Source organism: Xyrauchen texanus, chromosome 7 (genome assembly GCF_025860055.1).
Source record: "Xyrauchen texanus isolate HMW12.3.18 chromosome 7, RBS_HiC_50CHRs, whole genome shotgun sequence".
Taxonomy (NCBI): domain Eukaryota; kingdom Metazoa; phylum Chordata; class Actinopteri; order Cypriniformes; family Catostomidae; genus Xyrauchen; species Xyrauchen texanus.
In genome coordinates, this window is record NC_068282.1 from 49676685 (window position 1) to 49700676 (window position 23992).

Below are 23992 nucleotides of genomic sequence, written 5' to 3' on the forward strand. Positions count from 1 at the left end.
ATCAAACCAGTGCACGCGCTGTTAAAGTAAAACTGCCTTTACTGTATATGCATGCAACATGTCAAATATGTAATCCAGGCTCGGACCTTTAAGACTCATTATTATTCGGCTTTTCCTGTTTAGAGACCATAGAGCAACAGGACACATATGTCACCCTTTTGAGTACGAATATGCACAATAAAACTGCCTGTTTATTAAGTCCATAAGCAAATACATCCGTCTGAACAGTCTGTGCTCGTATCCGATGCTCTCCGGTGATCAGATGCATGGTCACGGGAAAGCTGCGCCCTCACTGAATGATATCAGAGCCTCTTAACAGCCTCACTCACTCATGTGTGTTTCTCTGTCTTTCTGTTCGTCTGCTCGGGCTGATGGGCTGCCAGAGGAAGCGTTGCACCGCGCGTCTCTCCCACAGCATTGTGTTGGTTCGGCTCTGAGTCCATGCAAACTGCCATCTGATCTACGGTTATCAATGCGGGAGCTGATCATGGCGGATGGCCCCCGGTGTAAGAGGCGAAAACAAGCCAACCCGCGGAGGAAAAACGGTAAGAGCTGCTTGGAAAAGTGTCCTGGCGCGGAGCTAGCGCGGTGCGCATGGATGCGCTTTGCACGGGACAGAGAGAGAAAGAGATCAGACCTCCAGTTTGTGTCTCCTGTTGGGAGTAAATAAAATAGAGCGCATGTAGAAATTGGACTTAACTAGGGGTGTTGTGAACAAAGGCCGTTGCTTGTCTTTTTTGTAGCTTTTTTCTGTCCTTTTCAGTACAAGTTTGGGAATGAAAGTTTGTGCGTAAATTCTCTGCACCGTTATACGCGCTCGTGCTTGATGCACGCGGCGTCTTTACATTTCAAATTGTTCAACAAGCCGCTGACAATGCAAACACACAGACACAGCGCTCTTGAATGTAGTCAGTGTCAGTGCATTATTTTCATTCATTCTCAGATGCAGGAATCAGAGGTCATTTATTGTGGTGTTTTGCTTTTTTGTGTATCTGTGTGGGACTGTGGGGTGGGTTTAATAAGGCAGTGTCGCAATAAATGTCACCCAAATGCGTTTTAAAAATAAACGCACACATGCAATAAAATAATAAAAAATAGTTTCGCATTAATGCTTCTTTTGTGCATTCTGATGCACAGTTTAGTTTGATAAACTTATTTATTTTCCAGATGAATCAGTGTGTGTGGTAACGCAGTTGAATGCATGCCAAGTTAGTGTTTGTGCATGTTTGAAGGGGGCGTTTGGGCGTTTTACATATGCATATAAACAGTCCAGTGCATCATGTAAACTAAACACAGCATTTAACCACAAACGATGCCGGTTTGTAGGATGGGTTGCATTTAAAATCGTGCGTTAGTTCGTGTTTGCGTTTGTTGGTTCGGATGCCGCCGGGGGTGTGCTGCACATTTGTATGTAAATTTGAGTTTTTAATTCCTCTGTTTCACGCGGATTAAACGCTGCGAACTCGCATCAGTTATACTCTCTCTTCCTCTCCCTTTATGAAATGTTTCATATCGATCCGCTAAAATCAATATTTCACCCTCACGAGTCTCTTCAAGCACTAAAGTTTCAAAAAATAAAATAAACCTACTGCACTTCCGTTCAGATGCATAATTCTGTTGTCCCACTCTCCGGATGGACATTTTTCACGCATTTAATTACTAATAACGCTTCTTAATTTAATTCAGTTTTAAAGCATGCACGTGCGTTTATAATTTAGATGCATGAAAATGAAGTCGGTTCTGAAATATTCACATGTGCTGTTTGGTTCTGAGTTTATAATTTTGGAAAGTTCATGAATGCTCATGCTCATTAGGGTGCATGATAATACAGAATTAATTGTTTAAGGTTACTTGCAACAAAAAAACAAAAACAAAAAAAAAATTTTTTTTTTTGTTTTGCACCAGTGAAAGAATTAAATTGGTCCTGATATGAAGTGACAGACATTTCAAAATGAGGGCGCTGATGAAATATTCAGTGATGCTGGATGACTGTGGATTCGAGTTTAGGAACGAGAGTGAAATGTATCTGCGGATGTGTGTTCTGGCACACCTGCAGAAATCAGGTGAACTCAGGTGTGCAAGGTACCAAACATTTGACCCGAGATAATCTATTCAAAAATGTAGAAATGTAACTATATACACACAGTATCCATGTATCCCTTAATTAGTCAAAAAGGGCATTTCACTGGGAAAGAATCTTGTGTTTGATTGAATGTGGTCCGACTGGAAAATAACTTTTAGTCCAGGTTCAAAATACTGAGATAAATTGCGATTTTGCCGGCAAACATGTGGCATAAAACGAAAAATCTGAGCTGAACCGGATCTCTGACGGCACTCCGTAGAATGCCGCTGTGTCCGTCTTTTTCTCCAGGTGTTGAAGTTCTGTCCAGCTGTGAAGGTTTCGCTCTGTGTGTTTTGTGTTTATGTAAAACAGCTGTTCTGAGGTTCCCAGAGTCTCTGAGGTGCTTTATTTGGGCCTTTGTTTTTATTTTACACCATTTTGCTGCACAAAATACCTGTAGTGCTTGTGGAGTAGTTTTCATGCATGTACATTTGTGGCTCTAAATATGACGTGTAGATGTCAGAGGTCACTCCTAAAGTGTTTTCTGCACCTACGGGAAGTCTTTCACAAATCCAGCCTCTAAAACGACAGGAAGAGCCAACCTCGCCCCGAGCAGATGACTGCCGTGGGTCGTCCCGAGACGCATATTTTCACACGTTTCCCGCAGCACAAAGACATGCTCGTCCATTCAGCGGGCGATGCTCTCACTCAGGCAGATTGATTACATCAATTCAGGTTTGGAAACGCTCCTCTGTGGACGAGAGGAGAAGTCTCTGTGTTTGATTATGGCAGCTGAGCCTTCGCCGCTGAATTAGGAGGGGGCGATTCTTTCGACCGGGCTGCTCTTTCATCCCCAACAATGGCAGATTCCACCCCGTCTAAACTGTTTCTGTGCCCCCATTATGCTGCGCGGCCCCTCCTCCGTGTCGCGCGTTTGGGAGGAGCGGGGCCGCTCACAGCTGATTGTCAGCTCTAATATGTGTCATTTACATGTGCGTAAGGTGAACGGAGCGTGAGCGTGTACCTTTGCGTGCTTTTCTCACACGGAAAGAAAACAACTGTGACTTCAGATTTCAGAGTTTTAGAGGAAGTGCAAACTCTGATCTCTCGCCAGTTCACACAACATTTCTGGCCTCATTTTTAACACCGATGTGTGTGATTAATACTGTGTTATCGATGCTCTTTAAAATAGAGATGTTCCACTGCTGTTGTGTAGGAGAGATTGTGTGTTGTCGGTCTGAAAGTGGAGGAGATGATCAGTGAACAGCGAATTAAAGATTAGTCAGTGTTAAAACAACCATTTTTTATTTATTTTTGCAATCGGTTTGTGATGCCGTTTCACCATTTCAATCATTTTGCAGGGAAACTGAATTCATCAGCACATATAAGACAATCCAAACATGTCCGGTGCAGAGATGTAGGGGATTTTCTTTCCCACAGGGAATTTTCTCTGATTTTGGAATGTTTATGAGAGTTTTCAGCTTGTTGTAAAAGACGATCACGCTGTTCCAAACATTTAGGACGTACAAACTAATAATATCACATGCTAATTAAAAACTTTAGACTTTTTTATGTACGGAATCTGTGGCCACAAAACTGATTTCAAGAACGGCTGTCATGCACAAATATCTACGCATGCTCCCTCTCCTTTGCATGGATTAATTATAATATATTTAGCTAATCCTGCAGCTACCAGTAATAAAGCTCGTACTCGCAACTCTGTTTAAACATTTCGTTTTTTTTCCTGGTTTTGTAACATTTTTGACAGTTTATGTGTTGTTTTAAAAGCTGATCACAATATTACACACATTTAGGACTGATAAACATTCATACAAAAACAATATTTTGAAATTATTACACACTTATGGGAGATTCGACTTTTTAAATGACTTTTGGTTATTTTTACTCATTGTTAAAAATGCAAGGTAACTTTAAAAATCACCCGTGCAAAACTTCACGGGATTTCGCATCCCGACTGACCATTGTTCATTCGTTTATTAAATATTTGGGTTAATCTGATGATATTTACAGACATGCAACAGTGTTGTACTCTTCATTTGGCTTTATTTAACACATTTTACCATGTTAAAATCGTGACAAAAAAAACAGTTTGGGAAATGTGAGAATAAATCCACATATTCCAAATGCACGAATAGGAATATTCTGTGTTGTATACTCGAGTGAAGCTCTAATGGAAGAAAAAAAAAAATACGTATTTTTAAGTAGTATACTGAAGTGAGAAAAGATGAGAAATAATCCACATCATTATGAATTTCACAGCCCCCCACCCCCTCCAAAATAAAATAAAAATCAGTGCAGAAAGTGTGACACAAAGTCAGCAGATTACAATTAAATTAATATTATCCGAGGCACAAATATTATTTAACATGACTAACTGAACTTATTTGCATTAACTTACGCCGACGATAGTCATTTATAAGCGCCAGATCCGATGGAAACTGATTTATAAAATGCTTTGAAATGTTTACTTTCTGCAGTGTTTCCAGTCGCATTTATTTGTCGTGTCTCGCGCGTTCTTGCATGCGAACATATTTTTGCAATAACAGAGGATGGGTGGGGGGGGGGGGGTGCACACAGAGTCAGAACACCCCCACCCCCCCAACACACACACACACACACGCACACACACACTCGACCCAGAGCTCTGTGGAAATGCCTTAGGTGTGACTTCAGTTTCACTCACATCACCACTGACCCGACTGCCTTTCATATCACATCCACCGCGTCTCCACCGGTAAACATCCCCCGAGGGCCGAACAAAGACCCCGGCCCTTTCTCCTTAATCACAACCCAGCCCTCTCTCTCTCTCTCTCTCTTTCTCTCTCTCTCTGCCAGCTCACAGCATTTGCATTCAGCTTCAGAAAAGCACATGAAAAGGGGGGAAGAGTGACAGAGGAGAGAGAAACACAGAAAGAGAGACAGAGACAGAAGAGGGTGGGTGTCAAGAGCAAAATAACTGAGGTGTTTGTGAATGTTTGTTGGGCCTCCCCTGGTTACGGCCCTTATACAGACCCCCCACTCACACACACACACACACACACACACACACACACACACACACACACACAGAGAGAGATAGTGTTACGCAGTGGCATGTTCACTCTATTCATGGCTGTACACTTTCACACTTAAGAAAAAATCATCCCTGCGAGGCACAACTTTAAGACACTAGAATAGCTTGGAACAGGTGTGTGTGTGTGTGTGTGTGTGTGTGTGTGTGTGTGTGTGTGTGTGTGTGTGTGTGTGTGTGTGTGTGTGTGCGTTTATATATTGTAATGGCTCTCATTTTGCCTCATGTTTAAATAGTAGCGTGGACACCGCAATACACTTGCATTATTTTTTAGTAGGAGACAAAAACACTTAAACATACTCAAAGACTGACACTGGTGTGGTACCCTTGTTTTGGGTACATATTTGTACCCTTATGAAGACAAGAAGGTACATTATGTGTTCCCAGAGGAACAAAACAAATACATTGAAGGTTTACCTTTAAAGGTTCACAGTAGGTCCTTAGGCTACAATTATGCACCCAAAACGAGGGTAACACTTGCACAAAAATTGTCCCTTTGGGGGTAGCACCCCAGTGACAGGCCTTGTATCTTAAAAATACCTTAATTTTTGTTCGAGAATGAAGATTCGTGGTTATATATTTAAGCTATCGAAAGCTCTATCAGAAGCATGGAATGTACAAATTGCTTCCCTCTCATGTATTTTAGGCTTGTTTTATAAAACTGGTGGATGAGTCAACATTATTTATCAGAGGGAATCGACAGCATGTCGTGCCCTGAGTGCATAATTAATATGATGTATATATATACATCGGACTGTTGGAGATGTCCTGATTTACTTCAGCAAACACCTTTGGACACCGAGAGAGAGAGAGAGAGAGAGAGAGAGAGAGAGAGAGAGAGAGAGAGAGAGAGAGAGAGAGAGAGTTTGCTAAAGCTGTCTTTTATTATTGTGAGGTCTTAAGTCATAAGTTTGATTCCCCTGGAACAAACATAATGAGGCAAGGTACAGTTGTAAATGAGAAACACTAGACACAAATGAATCAATCGGTCACATTCAGTAAGAGTAAAGCGCTGTCGAAATAATCGTGGATTCTTTGGATCAGATCCTTTGATAAGAAATGTTTGAGACATTGTTGAGATCTCTTCTGAAACTCTATAGGAGACACATGTGACGCTCTTTTTCCTCAGGAGAGACTCAAATTCCTCTTCATTTCATCTAAATGCAAACTCGGTGAAACCATTTAAATATTAAAGAGATGACATGTGGGATTTTTCTCAAATTGTGGTCAGATCTGGAGACTGAAACTGTCCCTATTCTACGGGAAGCGATGTCATTGTGTACTTGAGCTATTTAGATTATCTGGAGAGGGGTGTAACCAGAGTTATTTGTCTGTTACACACTAACGAACAGGAAAGAGTTTGCTGATGAATCTCTCAGAACTGATTTGATAGCTGAACAATGACGTAACTGACTTAAGTTACTAAAAAACAAATATATCACATCTCTGTTTGTTGGTGAGTCTTGCTGTTAGTTTTGAGAACATATTTTAACATCTAAAGTAGTTAGTAGTTACAGTACATGTCTGTTGGTAAATATTATTACACGCATAATGGGTAATTTTATAATTTTTTTTTTACACCATTTATTACATTTACATTTATGCATTTGGCAGACGCTTTTATCCAAAGCGACTTACAGAGCACTTATTACAGGGACAATCCCCCCGGAGCAACTTGGAGTTAAGTGTCTTACTCAATGACACAATGGTGGTGGCTGTGGGGATCTAACCAGCAACCTTCTGCTTACCAGTTATGTGCTTTAGCCCACTACGCCACCACCACTCTTATTAATCTTGCTTAATGCTATTACTTCAAAATACTATTGGTCATTGATTGATCATGTTAGTTGGCCAAAAAGAGATACACATTTTTAAGTATTTGGACATATTTCAGTCATTCTAGCCCTGTGCAAGATTCAGCAAAGCCTTAAAGGAAATCATACGTCCATGTTTATGATTCCAAGTTAAATACGATTAAATGCACAGGTGTATGTAATCACACATACAGCTTAAGAACATGTACATGACAATAAATCGGCAATTAAAAACAATTAACGAGTTCATTGCAATTATTTGTATGACAATTAATCATCCACCAAATTTCATAATCGGCATTGAGGCCTTTTACGTGCACACCGATACGCCGATAACTCCCCAAAATCAGCTTATTTTACAAATCTGACAAAGCAAGAAAACAGCGTTTATATAAGATTTGTTATTCTATGATTTTGTCGTAGACCGTGAAAAGGCATGTGCACAATCATTGCGTACAACTGGATAAGTAAAGGTGTTTACATGGAATGCAAATTCGATGCAATGGGCAAAAATCAACCATGTCGATCGTTTATTCTTAAGCCGTTTATGAACTTACACCGACATATTATTGCTGTTTAATGCGTTTGCATGACCGCACACGCTGTCGGCATACTAAGCATAATTGGTCTAAGAATGTGCATGTAGGGGGGTCTGGGTATCTCAGCGAGTAAAGACGCTGGCTATCACCCCTAGTTCGAGTGACTCCAGTCAGGTCTCCTAAGCAACCAAATTGGCCCAGTTGCTAGGGAGGGTAGAGTCACATGCTGTAACCTCCTCGTGGTCTCTATAATGTGGTTCTCGCTCTCGGTGGTGAGTTGTGCGTGTATGCCTCGGAGAATAGCGTGAAGCCTCCACTATCACTATGTCTCCGTGGTAACGTGCTCAACAAGTCACGTGATAAAATGCGCGGATTGACGGTCTCAGACGCGGAGGCAACTGAGATTCGTCCTCCGCCACCCGGATTGAGGCGAGTCACTACGCCACCACGAGGACTTGGAGCGCATTGGGAATTGTGCGTTTCAAATTGGGGAGTGCATGTAAACGTGCTCAATGACAGATCATATCGTATTAACTAATAGGAATGATATTGTTTTGTACTGTCTAGCTTTCACTTTGTTTTGAAAAGGTTTAAAGGGCCGGTACAAAGACGTGCAGAAAAGAGCCAGATTGTGTCAGTAGAAGTGTTTAACGTCTCACCTCACGTCTGAAGACAGATCACTTCATATGAAGCTTGTTGTCATACCATCTGCACTGTAGCGTCAGTCCGGTCGGCCATGTGATTGTGTGTGTGTGTTGTGTTGATGATCTCAGGCCACAGTTTCATGCATCAGACTCGAAGCTCCTCGAATTATCACGGCTCATTTCAGATCTCAGACACGATCCGTTTCTCATTGTCTCTGTTTGCGCATCATAATAATGCAGGCAAAAAATGTTCTCAGGTGTCAACATGTTCATTTGCAGGAAGGACTGGTGTGACTGCCACTCGTGTGCCGCTCAGGTGTGAAAACACACGCGTATGTGTCTTCATTTGGACAAGCATTCGTGTGCTGCAGGTTTGTGCTGTATAAATTAACACGATGAGTTTGATGGCCACATTTGAATGAAGAGAGAGAAAGAAAGAATTCATATTGTATTCGTATTTTAAGGTGATTCATAGGCTGATTACTTTTAAATAAGTAGTATATATATATATATATACAGTAGATATCCCTAATGTAAACTCCCCTTTTCAAGGATTGGGTTTGCAAAACGTCAAACACAGAGACGTTGTTCTTTTTGAAGATGTTGGTTCTCTTCTGGCAAGGTCATGAGCTTCAAACAATCAATAAGAGATGTGCATTTGTCACATCATGACATCACACACATACAAAAACACTTATATTTCAATACATTTATCTTCATAAGTCAAATGAAGATTATTACACCATCAAATCGACCTTCATCTGCATATGAGGCTTCCGTAGTTGAGATGTCCAGAGTGTCGAGGTGTTTGATGCGTGAGCGTTTGACGTTGGTTCTGTATCAAGTGTTTTAATGAACTCCATCAGCACAGCACAGGAAATTGTTGAAATTGCCGTGTTGGATGGTTGCTTTAACCTTAGGTAAAAGTGTGCCAAGGAGAGCTGGAGAAACACACACACACACACAGTTTTGCGTGTGTTGTTGTTAATGGAGTCTGACTGTGTATAAACCTTTGTGCTGCAGCGCCCGTCAAAGCGACGTCTCGCCGCTGTCACACACAAATGTCAAACAAACACCTCCTCAGGTAGAAGCCGGCTAATCATACCGACAGCGTGTCCTCAGCCTTTCCCAGACACAAATGCACTGGACGAGCCCCGCGGCAGCAGTTCAGTGCCTTTACCTGCCTGCATCTGTATGTGTGTTATGGCCCGCACCTGTTTTAGTTAACCTAGATGAATGTGAACGCATATGCATTTTCACTCTAATCCCAGAGGGATATTTTAGGTAACACTTTATATCAATGTTCCCTTTATTAATGATTTATAATTAATTTATAAATGCATTACAAATCATTAATATACTGTTATAAGAAGGGCAACTTTCATGACTTTCATGCCTGCCAAACAGTGAGCCATTTACCTCTTGTTATAAATGCTTTATAAAATGTATGTATTCAACATTAGTAACCTCTGAAAATGTGTCTGAAGGAGTTGCCAACATTAGAAACCTATTTACATTAAGTCCAGTGTGGTTTAATGGTCATGAGGCTTTATTACATGATATATGCTGTGAATGGGCGTAAAGACCTGAAAAGTGTTTTCACAGAGGACTTTAGGTAACTAGGACTAGTTAAGTTGGGACATGACTCGGAGTAGCACCATTTTTTTGACATTAACGTGTCAAAGAGTGTGACAACACAAGTGAGTCAAGACATTACAGTGATGTGAATAACACAAAGTGGACTGTTGCAAAATGTCATAATCCCTCTTTTTAATCTCACTATAATGAACTTTTGCCGACAAATATAATAAATTAGGACATTTTATGTTTTTGATTAATAAGGTATGAATAAGTGATTTATTAAGCATTTATAACAAGTTGAAATGCGCACTAGTTGGCAAATATTGCATATACAGTAAGTCACCCTTTTTCATATTGTTATAACTGAATATCAATGATTTATAAAGCATTTGTAAATTACTTACAAGCCATCAATAAATCCCATTATAAACCCTCAACACATTTTTTAATTTTTTTTTATTTTCTCCCAAGTTTGTAACGCCCAATTCCCAATGCGCTCGAAGTACTCGTGGTGGCGTAGTGACTCGCCTCAATCCGGGTGGCGGAGGACGAATCTCAGTTGCCTCCGCGTCTGAGACCGTCAATCCGCGCCTCTTATCACGTGACTTGTTGAGCGTGTTACCACGTAGGCATAGCGCGTGTGGAGGCTTCCCGCTATTCTCCACGACATCCACGCACAACTCACCACACGCCCCACCGAGAGCAAGAACCACATTATAGCGACCACGAGGAGGTTACCCCATGTGACTCTACCCTCCCTAGCAACCGGGCCAATTTGGAGTCACTTAGCACGCCCTGTATTCGAACTCGCGACTCCCAGGCCCCAGTACTACCCGGTACTGTTCCACATTTACGTACTATATAATTACAACATCTACAGTAATTGCTAAGTACTAACCCTAAGCTTAACCCTAACCTTAATCCATATTAACAACATGTAGTTACCTTACATTAGTCAGTGTTTCCTTGGGTATGTACGCTGTAAGTATACTGAAAGTACACATACTGTCAAATAAAGTGCAACCGATGCTTGAGTTCATATTGAGATCTCTTTTGACACGTGTAAGAGTCTTTTTCTCTAGAGAAGGTCATGAAACTTCAGCAATAGTCTCCATTTAATCTCTGATGTCTTGCAGAAACAATTGAGATATTAAAGAGATTTTGTTTGTGTTTATTCGTTCCTATATGGGAATGAAGCAGTGACATGACGGTTTGTGTAAGTTATTCATGTTTTTCTATGATGGATGAGTCTCTTTAAGTCTGTTATGCAGCAGTCACACTTCAAAAACGTTATCAGTGCTCATAATTAGTGTAGGGCCAGCCGGTGAAAGCGTTTCTCTCAGTAATTAAAGTAATGAAATATTCATTTCTCCCTTTTCAGTTCCCTTACAATAGCAGACAGTCTCATCCGCAATTAGCGTGTGCAAACGGCCTCCCCGTCATTTTAACCTTGTGTGTGTGTGTGTGTGTGAGTTCCCCGTCCAACGCAGAGGTTACCTTTTCCCGACGATGCAAAATCAACTTGACATAAGTGTTCATCATTCGGAGGACTTCCCCTCTAGGTATTTACATCAAATAAACTCCGTCAAGCTGCGAGAAGCTGACAGCAGAGGGACAGACAGGCCGAGAGGGAGAGACAGCGCTGATAATGCGTGTGTATTCTGGGTGTTTGGGGTCAGAGAGTGTTTTGTCATGTGTATTTGTGTGTGCAGAGGTGTGAGAGTCTGAGCACGTCAAGTCGTGGTGTTATGCGTGTCAAGTCAAGAGAACAAGGCGTCTCTCTCTCTCTCTCTCTTTAGAGGTTTCTGTACATTTCACACTCTTCAGGACTCTTCACAGGAGTATACTGAATGTGAATGTTGTTTAATAGATGTTGTTTAATGCGACAAGCTTCCAACAGCAAGTCATTTGTCTGATCACGCTGAAAGTGACAATACAATGTGATGCAACACAATCACAATCGCAACCAATCAGAGCATGTTTAATGCTTAATAATGCGCAACAGAGCCTGCCCACTTTTTCATCTTGGTTCCGGAAGTATCTTTTCTCATTCATCAACCAATCCAACCAGCTCTGATGTGAATCACAACATTACAAACTAGTTTAAATTTAAAAAAAGTATTTGTAAGTCAGACAAAAAAGACAAAGATACAAGACAGTGCACTTAATGTCTTTAATGAGGGATTGAACAACAATCGCAGTGATTGCATCATTCACAGTGCGTCATGAGAGTGGGCGGAGCTCTTTGACACATGTCTCTGATTGGCAGATCTCTCTTTAGGATTATGGGTAGTGTAGTTCTTTACCATATTAAACATAATGGTTTTAATAACAAGTTGAAATAACGTGGACTGATGTCTTCAACAGAAGTGTATAACATGGATTAACAACCTCGGAGATCACGGTAGGTCTGTCTTTAAAGGTTTATGAGTTATCGTTAATAATAAATTCACACCAATGGGATTTCACTGTGGGAGGGGCTACCGCATCATGCCTGGTTTTGACCGTGTTAGTGGTATTTTATTTTTAAATATAGACTGTTTGCCTTTTAATTTACAGTAATGCTGCTGACAAAAGCAATAATTTCAGTAGTTTAACCAGCAAGACGTCCTCGATCAACCTGTTTCATCAGAAAAATCAGGCTGCTTGACAGCTTTTTTTTACAGTTAAATAGCTGGTGGACCAGCGAGACCATCATAAACCAGCACAGACCTGTCTAAACATAGACTGCTGGTCTAAGCTGGTCTTTTCTTTGCTCAGAATTGGGTTGGGACATGATGCAGGTCGGACTCGAGCATGCTTCCCAATGAGCACATGCACGACTCATGTGAAGTATATTTGCGTGTACGTGTGCATACAGTTTTATATTTCATTCTGGACAAAGAGTATTTCACTACAGCATCAACACTAAACACACACTCACGGTGTGGAATTGAAATGGAGCTTACCTTTGTGGAAAGCATTACAGCTCTGAGCTTCTGTTAGGTCGTTTGGCCAAATGAAAGATGAAACGCTTTGTGTTTGACATGGAAATATTGCACAATTATGTTCTGGAATATTCTTCCACGGAAGAGCTTTAGAGAGCGCAGATAATCCTGAAGTGTTGAAAGTTTCAGTGAATATCTGCTCCAGTTCTGTCTCTGCCGCACTACAAAGCCAAAGCGCTCGGCAAGTTCATCACAAAAAAACTAAAAAAACCGTCTGAAATCCCCCAAGAGGAGAAAGAGGGAGACGAGGAGAGAGAGGGCAAGTTTTGTGGAGTTTTATTACTGTTTTATTCCTCTCTTACATGAGCAGGAGAGGAGAGTTTAGATGACATCTAAAACACAGAGTGTGTGTGTCCACTACAGGCATTTTCAGGCATTGGTTTCAGAACCTGATGCATTTTCATCCTTAGTTCAGTTCATTTAGGCATAACAGACTCTTGCTTTTGCAGATAATGCAATCTGACCCGCGGACCAACAAACCAACTACATACCTAAAGATAACCATGAGTATTCCTGATGGATATTTGGAAAATAAATCTGTCATTGTAACTGATCAAAATGCAGGTTTACAACAGTCTTCCGATAAATACTGGCAATCTTTTCTGACCCAATATTAGATTTGTTTAATAAAGGCATTATTTAATAATACCTGATGTCATTTACTCTCGGGATGGGTTGGAAAGCAGCAGAACAGGCGAAGCAAAGAATATTCCAGATTGAATACAACTTAAGCTCAATAACATGCATTTGTGTCAACATGTTGCTTTATTTGACCCTTCTTTTTCTTTAAAAGAGCACAAATGTGTGTTCCAGTGAGACACTTCCAATGCAAGTCAATGGGGTTTAATCTGTACACATTAAAATACTGTTTCAAAAGTATAGACACAAGACATAAACAATATGTGTGTTAATGTGATTTTACAGTCATAAAATCACTAACTAACCACATCTGTTTAAAGTTATATACAATTTTACAACTTTGTTCCCATGACGATGTAACGCATTAACCCTAAAACGACCAATTTAAACAACTTTACAGCAATAATACCCATGTTTTCAAAGAAGAATGAACAGAAGTGCTTTTATATAGGGATGTCCTGATACCGGTACTGATATATGAATCAGGTCCGATACCCAGGGACGGATTACCAACCGGGCCAATGGGGCCAGTGCCCAGGGGCCCTTGACTACCAGGGGGGCCTTGAATGCCCGAGGGAGGCCCTGGGTCTGTCCTGGGGCCCTATGTCCTGATACCGATACTGATATATGAATCAGGTCCGATACCCAGGGACGGATTACCAACCGGGCCAATGGGGCCAGCCCCCAGGGGGCATTGAATGCCCGAGGGGGGCCCTGGGTCTGTCCTGGGGCCCTAGGGATGTCCTAATACCGATACTGATATCCGAATCAGGTCCGATACCCAGGGACGGATTACCAATGGAGCCAATGGGGCCAGTGCCCAGGGCCCCTTGACTACCAGGGGGGCATTGAATGCACGAGGTGGGGCCCTGGGTCTGTCCTGGGGCCCTAGGGCTACATTGTTGTATTTTGGACTGTGCTGTGAGGTTCTGTATAAAAGTACTTTATTTGATTAAACATTTAATTAATACATTTATTTAAACACTATTTTGATTATAAAATAGAATAAATTGCTGATATGGAGTTCAGTAAAAATAAAAACATTTTTAAAGTAAAAATTTAATAAAAAAAAAGTAACGGACTCGGTATCGTCGACTACCAAAAAAAGAAAGTATTGATACTCGTACTCGATCTCCAAAACATGGTATCGCTCTATTAGGACATCCCTAATAATAATAATAATAATAAGCTTCACATTTCTGCCTTTAAACCCTCCATAAATTCACCTCATTCACTTCCATTGTAGCTCAATTTGTGTTGAATCCGGCATATTTCTTTAAATGATAGCTGTCGCCGATAACAGTTGTACAGACAACACCGAACGAGTGCATCCGTTTTCATTCCAACCATCTTTATGTGGCTTTACTGTGTAATGATTAAAGTAGCCAGGATGGAAACTTTACACAGATAATGATTATTTATATTGCAATCTCTGAACTGGCACCATGAGGCAATGTTTTGCATTACTGCGATTTAAACAATGCTCGAAAATGTGTACTGATTGACACTCTAATTAAATCGTTTAAACCGGTTCATCAATGTATGAGCAAAATCCAGGGAATCTCACCAATGAGGGGCAGTTTGCATGCATGCGACTCTTAATACCAAATTCTGGTCAATATTGAAAATATTGCCGAACCAGTGAGAAAATGCAACAGTGTAATTTTAGCCCCTTTTCAGAACAAAACAAAGAAACACCAGGTCTAAAAAAGCCCTAATACATGTCGTCCCTCTCCAGCAAAAAGAGCCATTAAGTCCCAGAGAACACCCTCTGAATCTCCTGTTTCCACTGGCCGGTAAAGACAACAGCTCCACTCAGACATTCAACATGCACAAGCGCAAAGCAAGTTTATTTTGGGATAGAATCTCTCCTCTTTTAGCTGCTCCAGCAATCACAGCGTTAACCAAATTAAACAATTTGCAAACAGATGAAGTCAGTCAGTCAATCTGAGACCTGCAAAACAATTACAAAATTACAGTACATAAAAACTGTTCCCTGTCAGTATTTATGCAATCAACATAACCAAGAAACAAAACAATTTAATGTGGAAAAAAATCATCATTCATCTGCATTATAATTGCCGCTTTTCCTCATGTACACAGCAGATAATTAAAATTGTGATTAAATCCATCTCCACTGCCTAAGATGTCTTTCCCGAAACAGGTGGTACGGAATTTTAAAGTAAAGAGAAAAAAGCGTAATTAGCATTGGAAATTGAGAAATTGCCTGCAAGAATCTGTGTTAATTTCATTCTCTGATGAGGTGATTTATAACGCCGGCTCAGCCGAGACTCGTCCGCACGCTTTCCCAGCATGCACCGTGAATGTGTTTGCTAAATATCTGAAGTGTTTTAAGGCAGAGAGATGCACAGTTACTTTGTAATGACAGACCTGTTTAATGCTTATCAGTCGTCTGCTGCATGGAGACAATAATGCACAAGTCACAACATTTTTAAGATTTTGAATTCTGGTCTGGATGGGAACAGAAGGACCCTGATAGACCATCATTGGAGGTCTCACCGCTCTAATTACTCAAGCACTCGTCAGATGAAAATGCTGATTACAGAGAGATAGATTTATATCGCTGCTTGTCAAGTTTCATTGAGTTAGTTGCTCGCGTTACTGAGTCTAATCAGACTGAGCTTGTAGTGTACATGTCATTGTCAATGTCACTGCATTCAATAACTAAACAAATTGCATATGAATGGATATATTGTGGATATGTATTCTATAGGTAAAAATGTATTTCCATTTATGAATGCAAAATGTTGAGTAGAAAAATAGAAATAAAACACACACTACAAAAAATGTTTGTAAATAAAATAATGATTTTTTTGTGTGAGTATTTGTGCATTGTTTCCCAGTAAAAAATATCTAAATGAAGCAAAATTATATTTTCTCTTGTTTTCAGATCAATCTATCAAAATAAAAAAAACTGTATTTGTGTATTTTTCTCACCCCATTGGCAACATACACCCACCAAATGTAGTTCGATTTCTCCTAAAACAAAACTTAATATCTAATGCCATTTTGTTTCTCAAGTCAATTGTCCTTGTTTTAACTCTTGCGTTGTGTTGCGTTGTGTTTGTGTTGTGTTTGTGTTGCATTGTGTTGTGTTGTGTTGTGTTTGTGTTGTTGTGCTGTGTTTGTGTTGTTGTGTTTGTGTTGTTGTATTGTGTTTGTGTTGTTTTGGTTGTTGTGGTTGTGTTGTGTTTGTGTTGTTGTGGTTGTGTTGTTGTGTTGCATTGTGTTGTGTTGTTGTGCTGTGTTTGTGTTGTTGTGTTGTGTTGTTGTATTGTATTTGTGTTGTGTTTGCATTGTGTTTGTGTTGTTGTGTTGTGTTTGTGTTGTTTTGGTTGTTGTGGTTGTGTTGTGTTTGTGTTGTTGTGGTTGTGTTGTTGTGTTGCATTGTGTTGTGTTGTTGTGCTGTGTTTGTGTTGTTGTGTTGTGTTGTTGTATTGTATTTGTGTTGTGTTGTGTTTGCATTGTGTTTGTGTTGTTGTGTTGTGTTTGTGTTGTTTTGGTTGTTGTGGTTGTGTTGTTGTGGTTGTGTTGTTGTGTTGCATTGTGTTGTGTTGTTGTGTTGTGGTTGTGTTGTTTTGTTGCATTGTGTTGTGTTGCTGTGCTGTGTTTGTGTTGCGTTGTGTTATTGTATTGTGGTTGTGTTGTTGTGTTGTGTTGTTGTATTGTGTTTGCGTTGTGTTTGTGTTGTGTTTGTGTTGTTGTGGTTGTTGTGTTGTTGTATTGTGTTTGTGTTTGCGTTGTGTTTGTGTTGTTGTGTTGTGTTTGTGTTGTTGTGGTTTTTGTGGTTGTGTTGTTGTGTTTCATTGTGCTGCGTTGTTGTGCTGTTTTTGTGTTGAGTTGTGTTGTTGTGTTGTTGTGTTGCATTGTGTTGTTGTGGTTGTGTTGTTGTGTTGCATTGTGTTGTTGTGGTTGTGTTGTGTTGTGCTGTTGTGTTGCATTGTGTTGTTGTGGTTGTGTTGTGTTGTGTTGTGCTAACACCTTTTGTGTTCCCGGTCAAAAATGACCGACCCACTAAGATTGTATATAAATGTCTCATATTGCATATATTATCACAAGATATTGCATTAGCAATATATATATATATATATGTTTTTTTTATGGATGGAATGATTCATTTTCACTGAGCTCATGAGTGGGGAACTCCCTGCAGAAAACAAAACAGATTTATAATAATTATATAATATATTAAAACCACTTGCTTGATCTGAAGAAAATATGTGTCATTGAAATGTTAGAATCTGGACTTTACAATGTACACAGCTGATCAGACCAATTCATAGATCATTATTTTTAATTCAAAACTGATTCGTTCTCATCATTCGCAAATTTGTCATCACAACAATTATATTGAGAGTTGATAAAACCATAAACAGATGAGAGTCACGTGATATATATCAGTGGAAAGAATACAATGAATAAACGTGTTTCACTCAGAGCTCAAAGTGAGTTTTAGTGGATGAAATTCCCACAGACACACATAAATATAATAAACAGAAGCGTCTTGCTGTCACGTTATTCCTTATTACTAACTGAAACATACATATAACATAGATAATGACATATCATAACTTACAGCAGAATATCCCGATTCAAACGAGCCCAAACACGACATGACATCATGAGCAGATGCACCAAAGTGCATATACATACATGACAACTAAAATACTGATACAAAGACATACAAATAAAAACTTGGGAAACAAGACACAAATTTGCCTCATACACCATAATAAATACCACTTACAAAGTTAAAACTTATTCAAAGGCCAAAGCAAATAAATAAGTCTTTAGGCCAGTTTTGAACGCATCAATACATGATGCTGATTTTATAGAAAGGGGCAAATCATTCCATAGTCGAGGGGCTGACACTGAAAAAGCACGGTCGCCTTTGCACTCCAGGCGGGACCGCGGAACACCACTGGTCAGTAGAGCGCAAGAATCTGTGTGATTGATGAAGGATGATCAAGTCTCTGATATACAGTGGCGACAATCCATGTAGGGCTTTAAAAACAAATATGAGCACCTTATATTGGATCCTGAGCTGCCAAAACAGGTGTTATATGGTCCCTCTTCCTGGTATTAGTTAAAACCTCACTGTGGCGTGTGTGTGTGTGTGTGTGTGTGTGTGTGTGTGTGTGTGTGTGTGTGTGTGTGTGTGTGTGTGTGTGTGTGTGTGTGTGTGTGTTTGTGTGCACGTGTCCCAGGACTTTGAGTGTGCTCATCTGAAGGATTGTGATTTTCCTTAATAATCCCTAACACTTAATATTTCTGTATTTTGTAGTCTAATCCGTTCATTTACAATGGCCGGTCATTTCTGACCGGGAATACAACAAGTACAACGTAGTGAAATTAAAGCAAAAATACATAAATAAATAAATAAATAAATTACGAAAATGGTCCAAATTTGTTTTGTGTTTTTAGATACCATATGTGAACAAAGCCAAGGAATTTTATTGCAATTGGATTAAGTAAAAAAAAATTGTCTGGGTCAAAATGATCAGAACATAACATTAAAGATGATTCAATATTCTTACCGGAAAATAAGACATTAAACGCTTAGTAAAAAAACTTTTTTTTTGGTTTTTCCATTACAAACAGGACACACTTTAGGCTCTATTTAAATGGTGTATTTCTTGCTGAGATTGTTTCCAACACATATATACAGTAGACACACACTCAGTCTGTGTTTCTCGGCTCGCCCAGCCACAAAAGCAGACAAATCGTTGCAGTTTTTCTGCGGGTGTGCTAGTGTCAGGGTGCGTTTGTAGTGCCGTGTGTTTGCTGTGTTCTGAGATTCAAGGTGCTGCTTGTGTTCAGCATGTCAAATGTAGCCCACACACGCCTCCTTATCTCCAAAGACCCCGACCACTTGGCACGCACACACACACACACACACACACACACACACACACACACACACACACACACACACACACAGGTTTCTCTTCCCGGAATTTCCCTTTATTATGATTTCATCCTATTCCTCTCGGAGTCACTCGGCTGCCTGGGTCACGTGTGATCTGACAGGTATTCCAGAGCGTAGTGACCCTTTACAGGCCCAACATACTGAAGCTGTCACACACACACACACACACACACACACACACACACACACACGCACACACGCACACACGTATGTTCTGCATGAGTTTTTGTAACTAAACTAGATGCTTGTGAACAATAGTGGATGTTTCCCTCTCTATATTTTACATTAGCTAAATTTTTTTAAATTCTATGCTAACATAATTATTTGTGTTTGTTAAGACAATTATCTCTAGTACTATTGCTCATATGATTTGGACAAACCTCTAAAGTTAAGTATAAAACGTTCAGTGTATAATTTGTCCTGCAACATTTGTGCTACATACATGAATGATGCCATGTTTGCTGGAAATAAAGTTGCACCTGAATATACAACGATCAGCCACAACATTAAAACCACCTGCCTAATATTGTACAGAGTGGTTATCTGAGTTACTGTAGACTTTGTCGGTTCGAACCAGTCTGACCACTCTCTGTTGACCTCATCACAAGTGTTTCATACACAGAACTGACCATCTCTGGATGTTTTTTGTTTTTGGCACCATTCTGAGTAAATTCTAGAGACTGTTGTGTGTGAAAATCCCAGAAATACTCAAAGCAGCCCGTCTAGCACCAACAATCATGCATGAGATTCTCTAATCAGCCAATAGTGTGTCAGCAGTGCAGTGCATAAAATCATGCAGATATGGGTCAGGAGATTCAGTTAATGTTCACATCAACCATCAGAATGGGGAAAAATGTGATCTCAGTGATTTGGACCATGCATGATGGTTGGTGTCAGACGGCTGGTTTGAGTATTTCTGGGATTTTCACACACAACAGTCTCTAGAATTTACTCAGAATGGTGCCAAAACAAAAAACATCCAGTGATGGTCAGTTCTGTGTATGAAACACTTGTGATGAGATCAACAGAGAATGGTCAGACGGGTGTGAACTGATAAAGTCTACAGTAACTCAGATAATCACTCTGTACAATCGTGCTGAAGAATATCATCTCTGAATGCTGTTCTGAGATGCGGGTTGGTGCTGTTTTGGTGGCACGAGGGGGACCTACACAATAAACGCTGAGACGAAAATAGCTACGGACAGAGCTTCAAAAATGGCGGGAACTCCAAACCGCCATCAAATATATAGGGAACCCCTAACCTAACCCTCTCCCTAACCTTAACCCTATGTGGAAGTGATGTTTCATTTTGGAATTGGGGCATGTAGACATTATAACCAAAATTTGCAGACAAATCAGAAGGGTTAATTTTGATAATTTATATATATATAAACAATTGCACTGTACATATTATTACAGTGTCAGTAAAAACTGATCAAATAGTCATGTGTCATATATTGTTGGAAAGATCTCAGAGTAAAATACAACCAGCATATTTGTTTAACTCACAGAGTTATTAGTAAATATAGTGAGTAATAGTGAAGTATTGTCTTTGACAATTATGTTTGTGTTGCTTATATACCATGCTTTCACTTATAAGTTCACAAAAAATAAACAAAAAATAAAATACTATTATTTAGAGGAGGTGATTATCTTTCAAACGAGTCCACACACAAGATAATCAGATGTATAGATCATTAGATAATCCACATGAAGCACAATGTTACATATGGCCACCAGGAGATGGCGCCAAATACACGACACAGACTCAATGATGACTCAAATGACACAGAATGAAACTCATTCTGTGAAATCTCGTGACTAAAATCATGTCTGCATGCTATGCAAACCTTTAGTCATTGTTGTGTTTGCATGTGTAATTAGTTCTTATGTACAATTATTATCTTTTATTTATTTGGAGAGGCTTTTGGACACATGGACCCGTTTTTTTTTTATTATTATTATTTTAGTAATAATATAACTTTTTAATGTTTTTTCAAATCAACACAAACATTTTCTCAGATACAGTTGACAAGCATTTTTTTAGAGCCACCTTATTTACACCCAGAGAAATATAATATAATATAATATATATTGTATTATAAATATAATAAGAAAAATAAGAAAAAAAAGTACATTTTTGTCTGCATTTGGCTGAGAGTCTCTATCGTAATTTCTTTTTAAAGTTGTCTTTACAATGACACCAAACACTCGACCCTCCTTTTTTGTTTTGTATTGTTTTGTTTATTTATTTAGTTTAAAGCCTTTAATTTTGGGTATGCCACAGAAAATCGTTAAAACAGGAAACAGGAAATCTTTAAAAACACCTTCAGATCTTAAAGGGTTAAAATGCTACTATTGTTTTGATCACTGATGTTTGTGTGTAAGCATACGTATGTGTTTTGTTGTGCGACTCGATTGCGTAATTTGTTTGCACAACTGAGTCGCTCAGAGTGGACGGTTGCTGCAGAGCTCTTTTGGCGCACTTTGTTCGCTGCAATCCTCTGATTGGTGGACCTTTCTCTCCAGGATTGTGGGTAGTGTAGTTTTTCACTAGGACTTTTTTGAAATGATGTGTAGCATGTGCCATATACAATCGTCCTAAAGGTTTAAAAGCTATCGGTAATACTCAATTCCCCTACAGAGAAAATAAATGTGATTTTTACTCTCAGCACCCAACCGCTGTGCTCTATCTTACACTCTGTACATGTATAGCAAAGCATGCGCCACAGAGCCCAAACAGTGGTCAGAATCACACTGAGGGTGTAAATGCTGCGAAACCACAAGTGTTGAGTCTCTTTTAGGATAACTTTTTAAACGCAACGGCCATCCTGTAAGACATGTTAGAATACTGCTTGAGTATAATTCATCTGAATCCTTCAGGAGTCCCTGTTTAGTGTGTGATACAGAGCGACAGACAACAGCTCAGACTACACACACACACACATGCTTGAAGTGTGTGTCTGTGGAGAGAGACAGGCCCGTGAGAGGCGGGTATGGGAGAGTATTGGTGGATTTCACAGGTAACTGGATTACGTGGGCACATAATTGATCCATTTGGGGGGAAAATGACGGCGCTCTAAGCTTTGGAAATGGAGTTTATGAAACAGGCATTCGTAAATTCAAAGAAATCAATATGTCAATTTTATTACATCTTCAGGGCAGATTAGTTCTTATATTCTGTCCTCGTTTGGCTCTTTTGTGTTTTGTTTTGATGTTGATGTTTTATTACAGAGAGGAGCAGCGGGGGTGAGCTAGTACCGGCCAGTTTTGACCGTCTACGACCGCAACAACACCCGTTTGTCAGCACTGTTGGCGGTGTGCAAGCACGATTCTTAAGACGCAGCCTTTTAGTGCACCTAGAAAAGACAATAAAGCATTCCTCTCTCTTCAAGCCATCCATTTATAATGCAGGAAACTGGATTAAAAGCATTTCTGCATTTTCATCGGTAAAATATTCACATTTCATTTACGCTGTAGCGCAGCCCAACTCGGTTTTATTACTCAGCCAAGCTTCGGCTCTAATTTAAATGAATTATGCAGGAAAAAACTGATGCAAACAGACAGAAATGCGGCGGTTTCGCTTTTGTGCTGTCGAATTAAAGCACAGAGGAAAAAAGCAGGACCTTAAACACTATGAAAAAGTGAGCAGGTGGTAAAGAGAGAAACAGAGAAAGACTTGTAATTACTCGGCCCAGTTTGCTGGCGTTTGTTGAACACCTCTCGCTATTATAGGAGTTCATTTTCCAGCGAGTAAATGCGTGGAAGTCGGTGATGCTTGCGTTTTTAATTCAGCGTTCTGTTGCGCGTTCAGTGACTGGCATCTGCTATCAATGCTCAGCAGATGTTTGTGTGTGCGCGAGGAGTGCCGATTATCCGTTCTGTAGTTGTTTTACTCACAGAACGGATGACTGCTTGGCCAGAGCACGTTTACTGCAAGCACACATACATGCGGCTGCTGAATTAATTACATATGTTAGCATGTCTTCTCATTCACAGAGGGGAGGGGGAGTCAGTGTATTCTCGGAGGACAGACAGTGCGACACTGTCTCACTCTTTCACACCCTTTCATTGTGTCGATGTGCAACCCTCTCCTGAACTGAAGCGGTCAGTTCATTCACTCGTCTGCTGTCAGAACACCTTCGAGGGTGAGAACCGCAAACATGCATTAATGAGAGCCGATATTTGAGTCCTGCCTCATTACCAAACCCCTTCTGATCTCCTGCATGAAAACACAAAGAGTCACAGAGTTCGTTTATCTGGATTGTATCGGTGATGATCAGATGTGCAGCTTTTGTGATGGTGGTATTTCGTGTTTGATTGTTTGCGGTGTCTTTCTTTCTGTTTTTGAGATCCGTATCAGTCGCAGGTTTCCTCTGTTTCACAAAGCATAAAGACGTTATCACGGATTATTCTTTAGAGCCGAACTCTGCACAAGTGTTTGACAAGCCTGCAGAGGTCAAGGCGTCGAGAAAGAACGCTTAGGCCCTGAAGAAAGATAAATCGCACACAAAATAATCGTAATATCTCACTTGTGTCTCCGTGAGAGTGAATGGAGACTTCTCCTGCTTCTCAGATGTTTCTGGCAACTTTTTAGTGTCTGTTTAGAGCATTAGTGATTTTGAGATGCTGTGGAGATGATTTTTTTATGGCCAATTTTTTAGAGTAACGGATCATTAATAAAC

The 23992-nt window shown here is 40.0% G+C and overlaps 1 protein-coding gene across 2 annotated transcripts in view; it reads left to right on the forward strand.

The window, feature by feature from the left end:
- zeb2b (zinc finger E-box binding homeobox 2b) overlaps positions 1-23992 on the forward strand; it is a 95247-nt gene that overhangs the window by 1122 nt on the left and 70133 nt on the right. For both annotated transcript variants that reach the window (XM_052129829.1, XM_052129830.1), the window contains exon 2: positions 384-545. In XM_052129829.1, coding sequence (XP_051985789.1) covers positions 473-545 — 73 coding nt within the window. In that variant the 5' untranslated portion in view covers positions 384-472. The remainder of the gene's footprint in view (positions 1-383; positions 546-23992) is intronic.